Source organism: Psilocybe cubensis, chromosome 8, assembly GCF_017499595.1.
Source record: "Psilocybe cubensis strain MGC-MH-2018 chromosome 8, whole genome shotgun sequence".
Classification (NCBI taxonomy): domain Eukaryota; kingdom Fungi; phylum Basidiomycota; class Agaricomycetes; order Agaricales; family Agrocybaceae; genus Psilocybe; species Psilocybe cubensis.
In genome coordinates, this window is record NC_063006.1 from 1,975,419 (window position 1) to 1,993,675 (window position 18,257).

Sequence of the window (18,257 nt, forward strand, 5' to 3'; positions counted from 1 at the left end):
TAAATTTTGTCTACGCCGCAGAAATATGCAGATCTAAAGTATGTATTTCGGAACGGAGTATATCGTTTTTTTGAACAACCCTTGACTTTGCCCGTAGCTCTGTTTTTCACATTTTCCGCCGCCGGGGCCTGGGGAACGATCGAATCTAGGTCAAATGGTCTAATTTTTGCGATCTCCTGAAAACAAGAGCTGGAGAATGGGAGTCTGTTGTACTCCATGAGGAGAACACGACTCACTGCACTGTTCATGTAAAGGACTACAGTGACTTTATACGACATTTAGTCTAATAAAACCCCAAGGACATTTATAGAACTTGGCAGTGGACAGCGGCTTTGCCTCGTTTGTTCTTCGGCGACGATTTCTATTCTGGCGTGCCGCACCGAGGCACAGACTAGCTATTGAATTGCTCTTTGATGAAGTTGGGCATAGTCAAGAAGGATATATTTTGCTCTCCATATCTTTAGGCTGATCTGTGTAAAATTTTCCTGCGGCCATGGTTTGAAATTCACCCTCGATGTTCGCGGAAATTTGCCTCCGCCCCCAGCCAGTATGTGGTACTGACATCATAACACACTTGCGTGCCCTGAGCAATATATTATTGCTCGCATTGTAGCTGGGCAGCAGTCTGAGCACATCATTATTAATCTATCATTTTCCTCGGCCCCTCTCTGCGACCCCAACTGCCCATTACCCTTATCCGGATCAAAGACGCGGCACTGGGAGGTCATGCTGCCCTGCCTGCTACTACCTGCTCCTCCTTGCATCTATCCCAAATTGAAAAAGAGGCGTCATGTAAACATTCATAAAACATGAAAAAACGACACATTGAGCTATGTAATTAAATATCATCTACTTAAACAGATCTGCCGTGATATTCGGTTAGACCTGAATTGTCCCTTTCTGTATGTTCCTCATTGTCGGTCTGTACTTCGTGGTGCGCACTCAGGAGGGGACGTGTCCGATTAAGATACATCAGGTCGGCCTGTTCAATGGTATTCGGGACGCCCATACATGAGGATTTTCCCGATTAGTCTTGTGCGGAGAGTGATAAGCTGTGCACTTCCAGTACACTGCAAGTGTAGCTCGTACAGTGATACGAGACACGAGGATGATAGGTCTTATATATCGAAGAAGCAGAGCCTGAGATAGACATAAATGAGACTGACTACTAACGATGCGTTCATTGTCTTGAGTGACAACTTCAATCCTATGTCTGCCAGTCATTCGCCGACATGCATCCGGCCGTTTCCCACCACTGACACAATGTTAATTGACTTCTGCCTGTTTACTGTAATCTATTGATAGTACGTTTTGTTTTAGAGCTGGCGTAAACTAAATAAAAAGTCTATTTTGACCTTTTGGCACTGGCATTGATATTGAGACCCATCACCATCGTCTCTAACTGCCGTTGTCACCATCACATAACACGCGGCGATGTGCTCGTCCGGATACCTCAAGCAATTAGGTTCTTGATGGTACAAAATTGAACAACAGCACGATGATATGACACCGCTCATAGAAATATGCGCCCCTCAGACTGAGATTAATACAGAATGCCACGTTCATACAAATGGCATTATACCAAATCTCGTCGGGCAGCGAGGTCTGGCGAAGCACCGCCGCAGTCGTGAGGTTCACATCCAAAATGTACGTGGGGGTACAGAAGAAATTTATGAAGCCTCACAGTTACGAGTCTGACGACCAACCTTCTCGCAGATTCCTGAAGGCGGTGAAAATTTTAATATACATTATCGCCGACATCGTGTTGTGGAATTGAAGTCCTCTCAAAGATAGTTCCCATTGGACGAGAAACGGCCATCGACAGAAGTAGGTCAGATTTCAGGGGGAGCGTGCAGGCGACCTCAGTTCTAACCCAAGGCAAGGATTTTCCAGGCCTAACCCTTGGGTTAGAAATAGGTCGGCTACAGGCAAGCCATGTTTATGCCAAAGGGTGTTCCTCGGATTTGCACTCCTTCTCAATGTCGTCCTTTCTGTCGGTGCAAGAAGGATGTGCCAGTTAAATGCAAATTTGTCTTTGTTGTGGGGTCATAATATGCACACGCTACCAGGCGTTCCGTGTTCCCATTGAGGCATCTGGAATGTGGTTTTGGCGCGTCTAAACGGGGTTCAGGAGGCATATAGAGAAACAAAGACGAGATCGGGCTTCCCACCTGCGCCTGGCGAGAGCTTGAACAAGACACATGTCACAAAATCACGCAAGGAAAATATGTGAATCCATAAATCTGGTCGTTGAAATCACGAAAACAAAGGAACGAGGATAATTCACTCACATGAAACAGAAATACGAAATCGAGGACTTGCGGGTATGATTTCCTCGAAAACGTTCTGATGGTCTCAGGGGTTGTAGAGACGTATACAAGACCAAATATAAGAGTACATCACATCCCTTTGGGGTGTGTATGGAATGTCTCGATAAACGATTTATAGGTATATTAGGAGATATTCATTGCCTAATGGTCTTTGTAGCTGCTTCTTTGTCTGTCCTTCGTTCCTGGCGGTATGCAGACAGCTCCCTAAGCGCAGCTACAAGCAAGGGGATAAGGGCGCTGGCGAAAAGTGGAGCATATACTCCGTATTTATGCTCAGCGGGGAAGTAGAGCAGAGCTAACATTCCTGGGTTAAAAAATGCCCGAGAGGCAAGGACGAAGGATTCTGCTGAGTGGCTAAAAGCCTGATAGAGAGAGGTTGTCGAGGTTTCATACATCTAAAGTCCATAAAGTTAGAGCATGCATTAATTACGGTTCGTGAAACCTACCTTCGTCAACGCATCCAAGGCGTCTTCAACGTCACCTTTCACGTCTTCACCCACAGGCATATTTTCAATTTGGTCGACTAGCTTCACGATACTAAGAAGGGTGTCCTGGCTTCCTTGTGCGTTTTCCAAAACGCGACGACGAACAAGAGCATCTAGCTGCCAGTCCGAAAGGCCAGAAGTCCGTTTGGCCACGTTTGGGGGCAGCGACGGAACTCCTAGAAGAGCAAGTAACTGATTTGTGAACACATAGAAGACGTCGTTAAGATCTTGTTGAGGTAATTCCTCTCCAGAAAATGAACCCAATTTTGGATTGTGAATGATGATGCCTCCCCATTGTGGGACTAAGAAGGCAGTAGAGGCAGATGCTGACCCTGTAGAATGTGGATTTGTGCCATCCCCTAAATGATAAGAGAAAAAAACTCACCATCATTCCTTAATAACCTCAATGGGCGGTGGGCAACGGAAGGTATAAAAAGTATAAAGTGCAAAACAGGGTCATTGGAAGAACTGGAAGCTGAAAGGCAAAGGGGAGTCAACAGATGAACAGAGCACGGTATAAGGATAATACATGAGCTCACATAAAGTCCAATCGGCAGAGTTTACGAATACAGTCAAATCTTCGGGTGTTAAACCATGAGCTTGGTCGAGCTGACGTGGAGTGAATGCCAGAGGGGCATGGAACTGAACTTGACTTTCGATGGTGAAATTATGAAGGGGGCTAAGACGATGTAAGATGGGATTGACATTTGCTGAAAAGCCATTAGGAATTGTGGTACAGAGGGTGACCTGACAAACCTTTCAGGCCATCTTGAATCTTCCAATCAAGGATGGCGTTTCCGGCTGCTGCATCTTCGTTGAGCAGGCTGAATGCCAGTCTATAACGAGGTGAATATTGGGCGACACGGTGTTCGGGGTCATTGGAAGCGGAATATGGTGCGAGAAGCGAGGTAATCGTATGAGCGAGTTGGATGATGTCTACATTTTGGTGAATCATGGATCGCAATGACTAACACTCATTACTTACAACTGGGCCCATTCAGTGGAGTATACAGACGTCGTCCCTGTATCCAGGACGGTCCAGACGTAGGAATTATTGTATATACATCGCTCTTATCTGACTCTCCTGCTGAAATATTACGGCATGTTGCAAGTTGAAGGGCGACCGACGCACCACAAGCAACTTTGCCCTCAACATTTACCAACAGACCCTTCCATCGCTCTAACTCACGAGATATTTGTGTGGATAAGGTTTTTCGGACACTATTAGTTAGTTCCACGTCGGAGGTTTCAATACATAATGATATGGGAAGCTGGAGGTGGCTCTGAGCCAACTGGTGGACGCGACTAGATGGAAGAGACAGCCTCTGGATGCTAGTTGTGTACCACCAGGCAGGTAGAGCTAGGATAATAACTGCACAGTATGCTAATACAATGGATCTGCGCAGTGGGATTGTCTGGGAGGAGAGGGTCGCCGGGTCGCGCAGCGAGGATGGTAGCTTCGAGTCTTGGTCGGCGTTTTTCGCGATGGGTGGAGGAGGATTCATGAGCGCTTACCTAATATGAATTTGTCCGCAAATCAATAGGGACAAACATGTTTGGCACGCTGTTGATGTGTGGCTGGGTCATGCCTTCCGTCGATTCTCTTCACTGAGTCCCCTTCCTCTTCGTCTACCATTTCCCTTTCGACTTTATACGCCTTCCACAAACTATAGGCTCTGGCTTGTGTGAAAATCCAGAGCCTACTGTTTCCTCTTTCTTTCAATCCATATTTCAATTTCCTTCAAGATTTGGTCACTGTGCTTGTCCAACTGGCGAATCTGCATTTCAGGGAAATCTTGAAAGTTTGGTTTGTTTCTGATGTCTTCCGGAGGTTATGATGTGCCACACAATGCATCTGGTTTCTCTCGCTACGAACCACGAAGACCATCAGGACCTATGCAAGTGAGTTATAACATCCATTTTGACACGACGGCCCTAGCATTCCTAAATATCTCCATCATTCGACTCGATTCAGAGGTTGCCAATCCCCCCTCCGCGCAGAAGAACTCCTTCTCCACCTATAGGCTTGGCTCGTAGGCCATACGATAGTTACGTGCCTACGCGATCCGATGTCCCCTTCCGCGATTCCATGTCAAACGTCTATAGGCCAAATAGTTATCGTCCTGGGGATTATTCTTCTGCAAATTATTACAGTCGCTCTCCAAGTCCTGATGCATATGGCCACGCAAACTCGTCTCGAATATCTGAGCCTGAACCCTGGGACCGCGGATCCGGATGGCGCTCTGTGCCGGAGGCGCATAATATGTGGCCCGAACGAAAAATTATTCCGGCATCTCCTACCAATATCACAGGAAGGCCACTTAGAGATGAGTCCACTAGACTCTTTGAACCCTCTGATTCTTGGAAGCAATCTCACAACGAGCGTTCTTCGCGAAGTCACCCGTGAGTGGTTTCAAATCTTAGGTTCCAAGGTCTTCTCTTTTGAACCAAGTATCTAGTTCGCCACCATCTGATCGGTATTTTGACCGTCGAAATAGGAATAGTATGGATGTTTCTCCTGAAAGGTCTATGAGAAACGACAGGTCCGCTCCATTTATCTCTGGTGGTGACCGATATAGGCCTGTTCCTAATAAGCGAGAGACCTTTCCTCCTGGGCGTTCTGATTATGATTCTTACCGCCCAACATATGAAAAGTACGATGGCTGGACTCCTCCTTTCCGTCGAGAGCCTATAAGTCCTGTGGGAAGCCATAATCGAAGGGACTCTGGTTCTGTGCATGCTCGATCTTCTGACCGTTATGACTCGCCCTTTTCAAGTCGTGCTGTATCTCGAAGGACCTCACCTTCTCCGCGAACTGTTATTTCCCCAACTCCCCCTCCTCATTCGAACCCCAATAGCATTCCTCTGGAAGTAGATACCGAGCCTTGGACTCCACATCTTCAACCACCTGTGAGAGGTGAAGTTCCGACAAGAGCCCCTTCACGCTCTTCAATTGCTTCTACGCAGGTTTCAGATCACAGAAGTTCGCCAGCTCCTGTTGTTACTCCCCCGATCATTGCTGCTCAGACGTCATTTGGATCAGAAACTTCGAAAAACAGACCGCCTTTTGTGGGTGAGAAAATCTTAGGCATACAAGCCGAAGCGAAACCTGATCCGAAGGGCCCTCAGAATGCTATTTCTGAGCCATCTCGGGTACCTCCTACCGCCGAAGCAAAGCCGGTACCAAGGCTTGTGTCTCCTACTGTACAGAAATCTACAGCGAGTGTGCCTACAATACCGCAATCAAATGACGTTACTACGATCAAACCCAGTTTGAGTATTACACGTAGGGCGCCATGTTTAATGTTGTGCTGTGCGTTGAGCTAAAATGACATTTGTTTTTCTAATCGCAGATTCACCTAGGCAGGAACCGACTACGATCACGGCGAGGATCGTCGAGAAGGATGCTGTCACCCCTGCAAATCATCCAAAGCCTGTGACAAATGGTGTTACTGCTCCTTCTCACATCGCCTCACCATCACCTCCTCATGCCGTCGAGAAAACACCACCCGCTGTTTCCGTCCCTCTTAGTCCTGTCATTCCAGAAGCGCTTCATTCCCCTACAACCGACTTTCCGGACATCGAGCAACCTGAACCTTCATACATACATAGTCCAGTTTTGAGTCCTCTCATCAGCCCTGCAGACATCCATATTCCATCGCCGATACATTCCCCGATTCTCTCAGAGCCTGCAGCTATCGAAGGGCCTCATTCTCCAGTGATTCAAAAAATAATTCCAAGGCCTGATGAAATTCCCCCAATCACTGAAGCTAAATCCAAGGAGGAGGCGTTCCGTATTGTGGTCATGACACGTTTGCTCCTTGACCACCAGACGAGAGAAGAACGAGTTGCGCCTGTGCTCGCTGCCAATCTGGCGATTGCGAACCCTCCGGAAGCGCATCCTGTAGCTACTCCTGAATCACTGCTTGAATGGGCGAACAATGGACAAATGCGTCAAGATCAATTAAAGTCCTTTGTTCTCACAAGGCCGCGTCTGGTACAATACTTGCAGCAGAGGAATTCTGTAGTTGAGGACAAGATCACGCGTTTGAAATCCAAGTACGTTGAACTGCAGGAAAGCTGGCTCGCCCACTGTCATGCGTTGAATGAGCAACAGAAGACATTGGCGTCAGAGCATGAGAGTCAGCACGGCGGGCGGACGACGCGTCGGTCCACAGCTGATGCTGTGCGTTCTGATTTTGAGATGGAGCAGATCATTGCTAGTCTGGGTGTGGATGAGGCAACTGACCCAACCCATCTGTCGATGCGGAACGTGGCGACAATACCGGATATGATTTCGGTCACTCAGGGTAAAGTAGACTATCTTTTCGACGACTCATCGCACTTGGTAGAGAACCCAAGCGAGTACTATGCGCCTCATACTGGGATCCACGACTGGACAGATGAAGAAAAGCAGATTTTCTTGGACAAGTTTGCGGCGCATCCCAAGCAGTTTGGGATTATCGCCGACTACATCCCCAACAAGACCGCCGCGCAATGTGTTGATTTTTATTACCTTCACAAGAAGCAAAAGATCGACTTTCGCAAGGTCGTTTCGTTGTTCGCGCCGAACAAGAGAAAGCGAAGAGGGATGGGCAGGAAAAAGGGAAATGGACTTTTGGTGGATATTGCAAAGCACGACATGGAGGTCAACCGTGGAAATGTGGCGGCTGCAGTCGCGGCTGCGACGCCTTCCGTTTCTACACGTGCTCCGAGAGGAAGGAGGCCTGCCGTCCAGCCCACCGAAGGAAGAAAATCGACTCGACGGAGTGCCGTTCAATTCGAGGATACGCCTACGAGTACACCGACCCCTGAACCAGAATCCAGGACCAGAAGACGAAGGGGCGCGAATGCTGCATCGAGTACGAGCGCTAGCGCGCCCACATCGGCAATTGCCTCTAATGTATCGACCATACCGGTTCCAACACCTGCGTCAACCGCCGCGCCCACACCTCGATCTGTGACACCTGTTCAGGAATCGCCACCGAAACCCGCGACACCTCCTGCTGCACCACCCCCAAAACCTGCAACTCCTCCGCCACCATCACCACCACCACCTGCTGCGTCCCCAAAGCCTATCGCGGTGCCTGTCCCGGAACCTCCTCCACCTCCTCCAATTGTTACAGAACCCATTATTCAGCCTTCGCGACATTTCCATCCACCACCACCGCCACCACTGCCTGTTGTAAGTTTGGGAAGTCATCTCATTATATCTCCCTAATTATGTCTAATTTCTGTAGGAACGCGAAGCGGATTCACGTCCGACCAAACGTGTTAAACGTACCAGGAAGATCAAGTCTGCAGCCACTGTATCTGATGATCTATCTTCACCTACCCTCGACGTGGATAAGGAGCTGCCTCCAACGGGGACTGAGGGCGATTCTTTCCGTAAAAAAGATAAAGTTGCAGCTCCGAACCAGTGGTCGGAGGAAGATAAAAGTTCGTTTATTCTTCCATTTGTTCAACGAGTTCCTGTCGTGACATCACATTATGTAGATCAATTCCTCTCTCTCTTGGCACAATATGGTGATGATTTCAAGCGCATCGCAGCTTCAATGCCGAATAAGGTTTGTTGGTCCGTGCGTTCGTTATCCTGAAAAGCTAAAATATTCGCAGACGACGATTCAAGTCAGCAACTATTACAAGATCAATGCAGTAGCATTAGACCTTCAAAAGGTCGCTGCTAGAGCGCCCAAACGATCACCCACACCCGAACATCATGAAGTGTGGAAAGAACTTCCCCATTATCCCGGTTCGGGTGTCATTCATCATGTTACGACGATGAAGCCGGTTTCATCTAGCGTTCTGTTGTCGGCCACACCTCCAATGTCATCTTTGTCGGGTGATCCTAACCGAAGCAGCTCTTCTAGCTATGCGCGAGATCCTGCGCGTCCGGGTTCGCCTCCTAGGAGTGCGTACCCTGCTATGTCTTCGGCGCATCCGTATTCGGATGCCCACCGTACTGCCTATCCTGGGCCAACTGCAACTACATATCCATACCCAACAGACCACCGAGGTGTGTATATATCCAGTAGGCCTCCGGACAGTACCTTCCGAGGCACCTCTAGCACTTCTTCGCCTACTCTTTCACGGTCGCCATATACAACGACCTACCCAGCATCGACATCTTCGGCATCTACTACGGTTACCACCAGTAGACCAGGATATCCGGCAACGACGTCTGTTGGACCAGCCCCACCGTCTATTATACATTCACCGACTGGTATGAGCCCGCCAAAGCCGTTACCAGTACAGCCTATGCAGTCATATCCCGCGCATCAAAGCGATCCAGCGCATCGTGCGCCGTATCTGACCTATCCGCAGCCGACTCATACGAGTGGGTATTGGACGACGCAGCCATATTATTTGGACCCTCGGGCGTCAGGCGCTGCGGATGCGAGTGGGAGGAGGGAACATCCGTATGCAATGTATCCGGCGATGAGCGGACCTCCTGCGTCGGGATCGAGGCCGCCCCACGGGTACCCAATGACAACGCCACCCGGACAACCGCCTGCCCCTGGAGGCAGGACTGCGTATTATTATCCTGGTACAGGATGGACATCATCAGGATGAGTTTCTTTTGATTCCTCTCTCTTTTGACTGTTGTTTTCGCATCTTTTTATTTACTTTATTGCATTGTTTGTTTTTCATCGTTTTGCTTCATGGTTTACATACATTAGTGGGGCCGAATATATTTTCACTCTTCAGGGTGTTAGACGATATAGTTTCTTTATGGAATTATTGGGATGGTGTAGGCAGATTCTGGTTAGGACCACTTGATACATTGACACATTAGATACAACACAATTTGAGTTGAAGGCCAGAGTTAGAAAGAACCTGGGTATTGATGTGCTCGCGGAATGATTTCCTGACAGTCAGCGACGACCTTCAACCATGATGATATGGTAGCCGAAGTTCGTTTTAACCAGGGACGAGATGATGGGTTTGTCGACAGTGGATGGTGTGAGAGCGAATGCAGCATCTTGGAAAGCCCCAACCATACTACCTCTTACCATCCATCCCAAGCTTCCTCCAGCTGTATCAAGACAATTAGGAGTAAAGTAAGGCTTATTGAATAAGTCATGTGTACCTTTGGCCTTGTCCTCCGAATATTCCTGCGCAACTTTGTTGAATGACTGGCCTTCCTATGACGAGGCGCCAGACAGTCAGACAGTGGTCCACCTATTCAGGATACACTAGATATATGCACTTGGATCTTTTGCAGAGCCTCCATTGCCTTAGAATGCTTCTCGCAAAGGATATGCCGCACGTTCACGGCGGTGGCTGCCTTCAATGCACCCTTTCCCTTAGTAGTCGAACTGTTTAAGCAAATTGAGGGTTTGAGACGTGAATAAACACGATACCTTGTCTCCGTCATCGGCTGCTTTACCCTTTCCTTTTTTGCCGTCTGCCTTGTCTACAGGCTTCTTGTCGGCAGATGCAGCACCTTTCTTCGCCATAGTTCTGAGTCAAGGCAAGTGAGTCAAGGTTAACCAATGAAGTGGGACCGATTATGTACATTGACGATGTGGCTGTGCCGATTAAGTGCATGTGTGAAACTCAATTTTTTGACGTTAACTCTTGACGCTGTTATCACACTTCTTGTACAGATCCCTTTGCATTCTTTTCGGCGTCTACAGCACGATATGTCGTCAGACAAGATCACTCGTATCGCCATCGTCGATTCTAACCGGTGCAAACCCAAGCGATGTGCATTAGAGTGCAAGAAAGTATGTATCCTGCTTCATCACTGGAGATGCAACTAACTGGTATTGTCGTAGTCATGCCCCGTTGTTAAAATGGGTAAGAAAGTATTTCCATGAAGAACTGGATTCAAACTAAATCATATTTTAGGCAAACTTTGCATTGAAGTCAAGTCAACCGATAAGATCTCCTTCATCTCTGAATTCCTCTGTATTGGTTGTGGTATTTGCGTGAAGAAGTGAGATTTCTTCCACTTTTCTTGTTGAAACATCTAACTAATTCGTGCAGATGTCCATTTGAAGCCATCGCAATTATCAACCTGCCCACAAATCTAGAGTCAGAGGTGACACATCGGTATACTGCCAACTCCTTCAAACTCCATCGTCTTCCTACACCACGACCGGGACAGGTATTAGGGTTGGTCGGGACGAACGGTATCGGAAAGAGTACAGCACTGAAAATCCTTGCTGGAAAGTTGAAGCCAAATCTTGGCAGATACGATGTAAGTCTTGCCTGCCACATTCAGATAGTATTCAATAGATCCATCATCCATAGGACCCTCCCGACTGGCAAGAGATCCTCAAATACTTCCGAGGATCCGAACTCCAGAACTACTTCACCAAGGTTCTCGAGGACAATCTCAAGGCCCTGATTAAGCCTCAATACGTCGATCATATTCCCAAAGCCATCAAGGGTAGCCTAACCGTTTCGCAAATGCTCGACTCAAAGCTGGAGCGGGACAACAAACAGGAGATGTGCGACGAACTTGAATTGAATCACGTTTTAGATCGTGACATCGCTCATCTTTCTGGAGGAGAGCTCCAGCGATTTGCTATCGCCATGTCATGCATCCAAAAGGCTGACGTGTATGTACTTCAACATGTTAAAAATAATATGTTTTCTAAGGATAAATTACAGTTATATGTTCGACGAACCTTCCAGTTACCTGGATATCAAGCAGCGACTCAAGGCTGCCGAAGTCATTCGATCTCTGTTGACCCCCGATTGCTATGTTGTAGCTGTAGAGCACGATTTGTCCGTGCTTGACTACCTGTCCGATTTCATTTGCTGCTTGTACGGCAAGCCCTCCATGTATGGCGTCGTCACGATGCCTTCCTCTGTTCGAGAAGGTCAGTATTAATTTTATATACTTTGAATTTGTCGATGTTATACTCATATAGTCATTTAGGTATCAACATCTTCTTGGACGGTTTTATCCCCACGGAGAACTTGCGTTTCCGTGAAGAATCTTTGTCCTTTAAAATGGTCGAGAACGCTGAAGAACTTGTTGTCGACAAGACCCGCCATTATTCTTACCCTTCCATGACCAAGACCCTCGGAAATTTCAAGCTGACCGTCGAGGCCGGCTCTTTCACCGACTCTGAGATTATTGTCATGTTGGGAGAGAACGGAACGGGAAAGACGACTTTTGTCCGCCTGCTTGCCGGTGACACCCCCGATGAGGAAACCGATAAACAATCGCTAGCTGTCAGTTTAAAGCCTCAGACAATCTCCCCCAAGTTCCCCGGCACCGTCCGCATGCTACTGCTCAAGCAGATCAAAAATGCTTTCATGCACCCCCAGTTCCAAACGGACGTTCTTAAGCCCATGAATTTGGAGAACATCATGGATCAGGAGGTCAAGACACTTTCCGGAGGAGAGTTGCAAAGGGTCGCTATCGTTCTTGCTCTCGGTGCGTTGATAATTTTTCTTGAAGTGACGTCATGGTGTTCGCCCTTCGCGGCGTCGCCCATGCCGTCGCTTGAGTATCTTGACAGCGCTCATGCTGACTATGATTTAAATAGGCAAACCCAACGTCTCGGTCTATCTTTTGGACGAACCTAGCTCGTGAGTTGTCTACGTGTCCTCTAAAGGCTCGTTTCACTGTGATTTTAATATCTTTTTACCCAGTTTCCTTGATTCCGAACAGCGTATCATTGCTAGCAAGGTTATCAAACGGTCAGTGATACCCGTTCTCAGTTTATTTATGGTTGTAACTGAGCCTCGTCTATCTGAGCACAGATTCATTCTGCACGCGAAGAAGACTGCCTTTGTCATTGAGCACGATTTCATCATGGCCACCTACCTCGCCGATCGTGTCATTGTCTTCGAGGGTCAGCCTGCGCGCGCTGCCACTGCCACACCGTATGTTTCTTTTTTTTGAGCATTCTGCTCTGCATAAAATATGGGCGCTAACTGTAAAACTAAATTTATGCAGTCCCCAATCGCTGTTGTCGGGTATGAACCGCTTCCTTGCTTCGCTCGAAATCACCTTCCGTCGCGATCCCACCAACTTCCGCCCGCGTGTTAACAAGCGGGACAGTGTCAAGGATCGCGAGCAGAAAGGTAAGCGCTCATCTCATTACCTTCTTGCTTTGCTCTCTGATGTACATTTCTTAGCCGCTGGCAACTATTTCTTCCTCGAGGAATAAATGAGCTCTCTTTTTCATGGAGCTCTACAAAAATGGGATCCACGCCGAATCCGCGTCAGTCAAGTTGTCGAGTCAGGTCGGGATGACAGGTGTGGAGGGGTCGCCGCTTTCGTTTCTCTGCCCTGTGCTGTATTCTGTTTCTTTTTTGTCATTTAAGTTGGGGGAGGGGGCGGAGCGGAGCGGTCGTTTTCTTCAACACAGAAAATAAAGTGGACTGATGTCGGGATTGATTGAGCGCTTTTGTTTGTGCATGCATCGGCGTGGGGCATAAGCGTGGCGATCTCATGGGCGGGCGGTGTGGGGTAAAGCAAGATATGCACAAATAGAGGTGGGAGGAAGTGAAGGACAAGATATTTTTATAAGGCGCACAATCGCTCTGATGTATTAAAATATTTACTCTCTGTGAGATCTTTCTAGCCTGCTCGCGTGCTAGACATGAGCGGAAATCCTTTTCGTCTCTCGGAGAATTTTCGACTACCTGACTGGCCAGGTCATTGATATGATGGTCGATCCATAAAGGGGGAATTTGTACAGTAGGTATAGTACGAGGAAAGGGTGATTTGACACGGCGTCCTGGTCTGAATGCAGTGGTCCAGTATCGGCACTGACACTCAATACTTCACAGGCGCTTAATAGACAGATTCTCGAAATTCAGTCATGTATACTCAATGACGAATGGGCTACCTTCCGAAAACTGTATTCGGAGACGAAGGGGAGACTAGCTCTAATATAGAACAAAAAAAGTACTGATTACTTCTTTGTACATATATAAAATCAAAATACATACCTTTTCAACCTTCTCATGAAGTTGATATACGTATCCGGGAAATATGCGAGTAGCTGCTTATTCGTTAGCCTCTTGTTCCAGGATCTCGCGTTCCAGTCTTTCCCGCTCTGCTTGTCTCATACGCATTAGAGTTAGAGACTCGTAATCAATACCAGGAGCGGCAGAGACAGGCTTAAGTTCTGGCGAAGGGAAAGTTTCGGGCTGGATGAGTGGTTAAATAACATGAAAACGAGGTTCTTGAAAAAAAAACTTACAAACGAAGAAGGGAAAGATGAGAATGGCGATGCACTAGCATGATGCGTCTGATGCTGAGGTAAGCCCGCCTTGACGCCATTATCCCTGTCTGGCGTTGCCACGTTCGAGGGCGGGGTGTTGGTAGTGGATGACCCTTGACTCGCGCCTCCCGACGCGCCGACACCGCTGCCCAGTTTTCCCGTCCTGCGCAGCCATCCGAGGATTTCGGGCTCCTTGTCGTTTACCCAGGTGATCTTGACGCCATCCATGCCCATCTCCTTCCGCCCACTCGCGCAAACCGCCGCGAATGCATCGCCAATCTGTTTGAACGGCACGAGGGCGGTGCCGAACTTTGGTGGTTTCTCGGGCACCTTGCTTTTGAGAGACAGGACAATGGAGGTTTCGTCAGTCGCGCCGAAGCGGGAGAGTAAGGTAGCGATGGCTGATGGGGTGGTGAGAGTAGGATGCGTCTTGAGGGGGTATTTGAGTCGGATTGTGGTATCCAGAGAGTCTGGAGGGTGCAATAGTAGTCGGCGGGTCAGAATACAACCGAGAGTAAGAAAGCCGAAGTGGAAAATAACATACCCATAGCAGGTGGCGCTTCCTCCTCATCATCCGATTTCACGGACTCGTTGAAACTCGGAGGTTGCATTCTATTTCGCAACTCCTGCTCTTTCTGTTCTCGAAGGCGCTTGCCTTCCTCCTTGATCCTCTCTGTTTCGTGCCATGTCTCCACCTCCTCCTTCTGCTTGTCCATACGCGACTTCTTGAAAGCACGCTCTCTCTCTTCAAGCTCTTCAACCAAATTCTTCCGCTTGTTGTCATATGCCTTGAAACGTTCCTTACGAGCGAGTTTGACGCGTAATTTTGCATCGAGGGCTAAGCGCCGTAGGGGATCGAGCAGAAGCTCGTAAGCCTGATTTAGTTCATGGAACTTCCGAGCTACGGGTTCTCAGTTCACAAAAAAATACATTGTGACTCGTATCTGGGGCTCACCGGCATCAGGGTTGTTTGGATTCTAGAGATGAGCCGCAAAATGTCAATAGATATGCCATGTGTAAATATGATCGTATTCTTATACGCACCCTATCTGGATGGACTTTCAGCGAACGCTGCCTGTACGCCGTCCGTATCTCCTGCTCTGTAGCCTCTGTCTTGACATCGAGGAGCTCATAGGGATTGACTTCCTCGTCAACGGCTGAGCTCATGGTCGCTGGTGGGTGAAACGTGTGAGATCTTGGTGGAATTGCCAAACATGTGATGCAATGACGGGCGCCTGCCGAGGATTGCCGAGAGTTGTTGAAGCGCTTGCCATTTACATGATGCGCACTGACAGAACATTGACCGCTCGCATCGTACGTCCCACAATGTCGGCAGCCGTCCGCTGCACATATATAAGTCCTCAAATTTTTCAGTACGTTCCCGTTGTTTCTTTTACTTTTCCCTTTCTGCGAAATGCCGTCTGAACCCATTGAAGCGCAATTTTCTTATCGGCATCCCGTTCTTTCGGGAGAGCATGAGGAGGAATTCAGGACTCTAGAAATAGAGAATCTGGAGTCTACCCAGCTAGGTCGAAAGCTATCTCTCAAACATCCTGATGAAGTTACTGTTGTTGCTTCCGATGGCACTCCTTTACACCGTCCCAGCACACTCCATGACCTTGAAGAGATTCATCTCAAGGAAGGTTATAAAATAGTCAAGTTCGAAAAGGGAAAGGGAGAAGATCCAAGAGAATGGAGTAAACTCAAAAAATGGTTCGTGCTTTCACATTTAATTCTGTTTAGACCCTGATACCCTCCTGAAGGTACATTACTCTTACCACGTCGATCCTATGTCTGGCGGTTGCAATTGGTAGTTCGATCGTAACGGGAGAGTAAGTCCTACCATAGACCTTAGATCTTGATCGTTATCTCAACATTGGTAACTAGCATGACAGGACCAACGAAGACATTAGGCATACAACAAGAAATTACGAATCTTACTGTCACTTGTTTTGTTATGGGCTTTGGAATTGGGTACGGTATTTTCAATATCAAACCTCGCTTTTTATTTATGCTACATTTTAGTCCTCTGTTCATGGCACCTCTATCAGAAGTTGTCGGTCGTCGACCCATATACTGCGTCAGCATGTTTCTCTACTTTATCTTCACCTTGCCAAGTGCCCTGGCAAAGAATGCGGCCACTCTGGTCGTCGCGCGCATGATCGCCGGTTTGGCTGCTTCTGCACCTATGTGCAATGTCGGTGGAAGGTAACTTAACATTCACCAGCCTTTCGACATTCAGCTAACTTTGAACCAGTATAGCAGATGTCTGGGCCATCGAAGAACGAGGAGTCCCCATGGCCGTTTTTTCTGGCACTCTATTGTACGTCACTTACCTATTTGTCAACATGTCAACAGTTTTGCTAATCTATCTCCTTCTGCAGCATCGGCCCCTGTGTAGGTCCTATGGTTGCTGGTTGGATCGGCATGTATGCCGGTTGGCGATGGATTTGTGCGTTTCTACCTAAGCTCGCACCGAACAGCAACTCACGTTGTTATAACAGATTGGGTCTTGTTCATCTTCCTCGGCGTCTCCTTTGCCTTGACGCTCTTTATTCCTGAGTCTCTTGCCCCTGTTCTTTTGCGCCGAAAAGCTGAGGTGCTTAGAAAATCTACCAATGACGACCGATATCGCACCCTCGAGGAACTCGAAAAACTTCCTTTCAGCGAAACGCTTCAAATTGCTCTTGTCAGGCCCTTCTTGATGCTCGTACAGGAACCTATCGTTATTTTCATGAGCTGTTATCTTTCATTTGTCTACAGTCTTTTGTGTACGTCAAAACGTGATTCATCAGTGTCTTATCTTTGTTGACGTTAGTTGACAGACCTGCTATTCTTTGCTTTCCCTATTGCTTTCCTTGAAATTCGTGGATTTAGCGAGGGTATGACCGGTATCACGTTTATTAGTATCATGGTATGTTGTCATCGAACCCCAACTCTCTTGGTTATATTTCTTATGAAATAACATTAGTTGGGAATCTTCTTTGCTGGTCTCTTCTTGCCAACTCAAGAAAAATTATACGCCAAAGCAACTGCCTCTGGCTCATTCCCTGAAGCACGTCTCTATCCAATGATGGTCGGAGCCTTGTACGTCGTTCTAATATCGCACATCATTTGATGTCCTGAAATTCATATTCAAAATTTCCAGCTTCATGCCCACTGCGCTGTTCATGTTCGCGTTCACTGGCGCATACCCATGGGTGCATTGGATCGCGGTGTGCATATCTGGCTTTGTCTTCGGATTTGCAATGATTCTGCTCTACGTCTCCGCCAACTCCTACATCATTGACTCTTACTCGGACTACGCTGCCTCCGCCATGGCCGCAAAGACTTTCATGCGCTCCGAGATCGGCGCCATGGTACCCCTCTTCGTAAACCAAATGTTCCACCATATGGGCTTCCAATGGGCCGGACTGCTCCTTGCTCTGATTGCATGCGCCATCGCGCCTATTCCGTTTATCTTTTATAAGTATGGTGAACGGATTAGATCGACGAGTAAGCGCGCATCGCAGCTTAGACGTGGTGGTGGCAATATTACCAAAGCTTAGACATCAAAAGGCCAGTTGTCCTACCTCTCTCCATGTGATATTTTTCCACAACCCTGTTCACCGACTACCAAGAGAACTTGAGTTTCATTCATAACCTTTCACCGTATAACATTGTTATGTTATGGTGATACCCATATATCTCGTTCCATCGGATTTTCAGTTTAAAATTCGCTTGTCTATGATCATAACTGACCATCTTTCTTACCGCCTTTCCTTCCTCCCTTACCTTTCCTTTTCTTTTGTTGTTTTGATAATCCAGTAGTAGCATTGGCATATTTTTCACTGTACAATACCTCATGAGTGACTAGATCATTAGGCTATAATAGTATACCTACTTAATAATAAAAAAACGTGCAAAAGTAGGAAATTGAAGTTTTTGGTTGAAAAAGCGACTCATAGCTCGAATCACCCATAATATCGTTTTCTTCGAGCTACGGATGTGGAAACTGATTGCGAAGGCTGAGCGCTGACTCCAGAAGGCCAGAGGTCGCTAGTCAACTGGAGCCGCGTGGGAATAAGCGCACAACAATGCGACCAAGCTTCCCTTTTAGGGAATTCGCATCTGTTTGCCCATAACCAGTTCCGACTGGCAGAAGCGAAAGCCTGCAAACTCTACGTCTCAAGATCTCAGAACTTATGATTATCTCCTTTGCAATGATCTCTCTCAAAGGGAAATGTATTGCTTACTTCGCTGGA

At 47.6% G+C, this 18,257-nt stretch overlaps 6 protein-coding genes across 6 annotated transcripts; 3 read left to right on the plus strand and 3 right to left on the minus strand.

Moving 5' to 3' along the window:
- Window positions 1-2,464: 2,464 nt before the first annotated feature.
- Window positions 2,465-4,402, minus strand: JR316_0009130 (GPI transamidase component PIG-S; the record flags this gene model as incomplete). The annotated part of the gene is made up of 8 exons (XM_047894838.1): window positions 2,465-2,725; window positions 2,777-3,147; window positions 3,201-3,290; window positions 3,355-3,525; window positions 3,572-3,751; window positions 3,801-3,902; window positions 3,948-4,213; window positions 4,368-4,402. 8 exons carry the CDS (start codon window positions 4,400-4,402, stop codon window positions 2,465-2,467), a joined length of 1,476 nt encoding a protein of 491 aa, XP_047746297.1.
- Window positions 4,403-4,711: 309 nt separating this feature from the next.
- Window positions 4,712-9,388, plus strand: JR316_0009131 (uncharacterized protein; the record flags this gene model as incomplete). Its single annotated transcript, XM_047894839.1, has 7 exons — window positions 4,712-4,717; window positions 4,791-5,218; window positions 5,275-6,101; window positions 6,169-8,000; window positions 8,056-8,254; window positions 8,312-8,382; window positions 8,432-9,388. The coding sequence occupies 7 exons, from the start codon at window positions 4,712-4,714 to the stop codon at window positions 9,386-9,388; spliced, it is 4,320 nt and encodes a 1,439-aa protein (XP_047746298.1).
- Window positions 9,389-9,690: 302 nt separating this feature from the next.
- JR316_0009132 (Peptidyl-prolyl cis-trans isomerase NIMA-interacting 4) lies at window positions 9,691-10,275 on the minus strand (the record flags this gene model as incomplete). The annotated part of the gene is made up of 4 exons (XM_047894840.1): window positions 9,691-9,851; window positions 9,906-9,960; window positions 10,026-10,121; window positions 10,180-10,275. The coding sequence occupies 4 exons, from the start codon at window positions 10,273-10,275 to the stop codon at window positions 9,691-9,693; spliced, it is 408 nt and encodes a 135-aa protein (XP_047746299.1).
- A 186-nt stretch (window positions 10,276-10,461) lies between these two features.
- JR316_0009133 (Fe-S cluster-binding ribosome biosynthesis protein) lies at window positions 10,462-12,951 on the plus strand (the record flags this gene model as incomplete). The annotated part of the gene is made up of 12 exons (XM_047894841.1): window positions 10,462-10,545; window positions 10,597-10,618; window positions 10,670-10,757; window positions 10,808-11,021; window positions 11,075-11,385; window positions 11,438-11,649; window positions 11,709-12,212; window positions 12,325-12,367; window positions 12,431-12,478; window positions 12,542-12,664; window positions 12,738-12,865; window positions 12,920-12,951. 12 exons carry the CDS (start codon window positions 10,462-10,464, stop codon window positions 12,949-12,951), a joined length of 1,809 nt encoding a protein of 602 aa, XP_047746300.1.
- Window positions 12,952-13,795: 844 nt separating this feature from the next.
- On the minus strand, window positions 13,796-15,180 carry JR316_0009134 (Pre-mRNA-splicing factor cwf23; the record flags this gene model as incomplete). The annotated part of the gene is made up of 5 exons (XM_047894842.1): window positions 13,796-13,939; window positions 13,993-14,483; window positions 14,558-14,914; window positions 14,969-14,990; window positions 15,058-15,180. 5 exons carry the CDS (start codon window positions 15,178-15,180, stop codon window positions 13,796-13,798), a joined length of 1,137 nt encoding a protein of 378 aa, XP_047746301.1.
- Window positions 15,181-15,427: 247 nt separating this feature from the next.
- On the plus strand, window positions 15,428-17,561 carry JR316_0009135 (Major facilitator superfamily multidrug transporter NAG4; the record flags this gene model as incomplete). The annotated part of the gene is made up of 10 exons (XM_047894843.1): window positions 15,428-15,726; window positions 15,777-15,845; window positions 15,901-15,987; window positions 16,039-16,221; window positions 16,271-16,336; window positions 16,398-16,465; window positions 16,518-16,784; window positions 16,839-16,927; window positions 16,985-17,100; window positions 17,162-17,561. The coding sequence occupies 10 exons, from the start codon at window positions 15,428-15,430 to the stop codon at window positions 17,559-17,561; spliced, it is 1,644 nt and encodes a 547-aa protein (XP_047746302.1).
- Window positions 17,562-18,257: the final 696 nt, after the last annotated feature.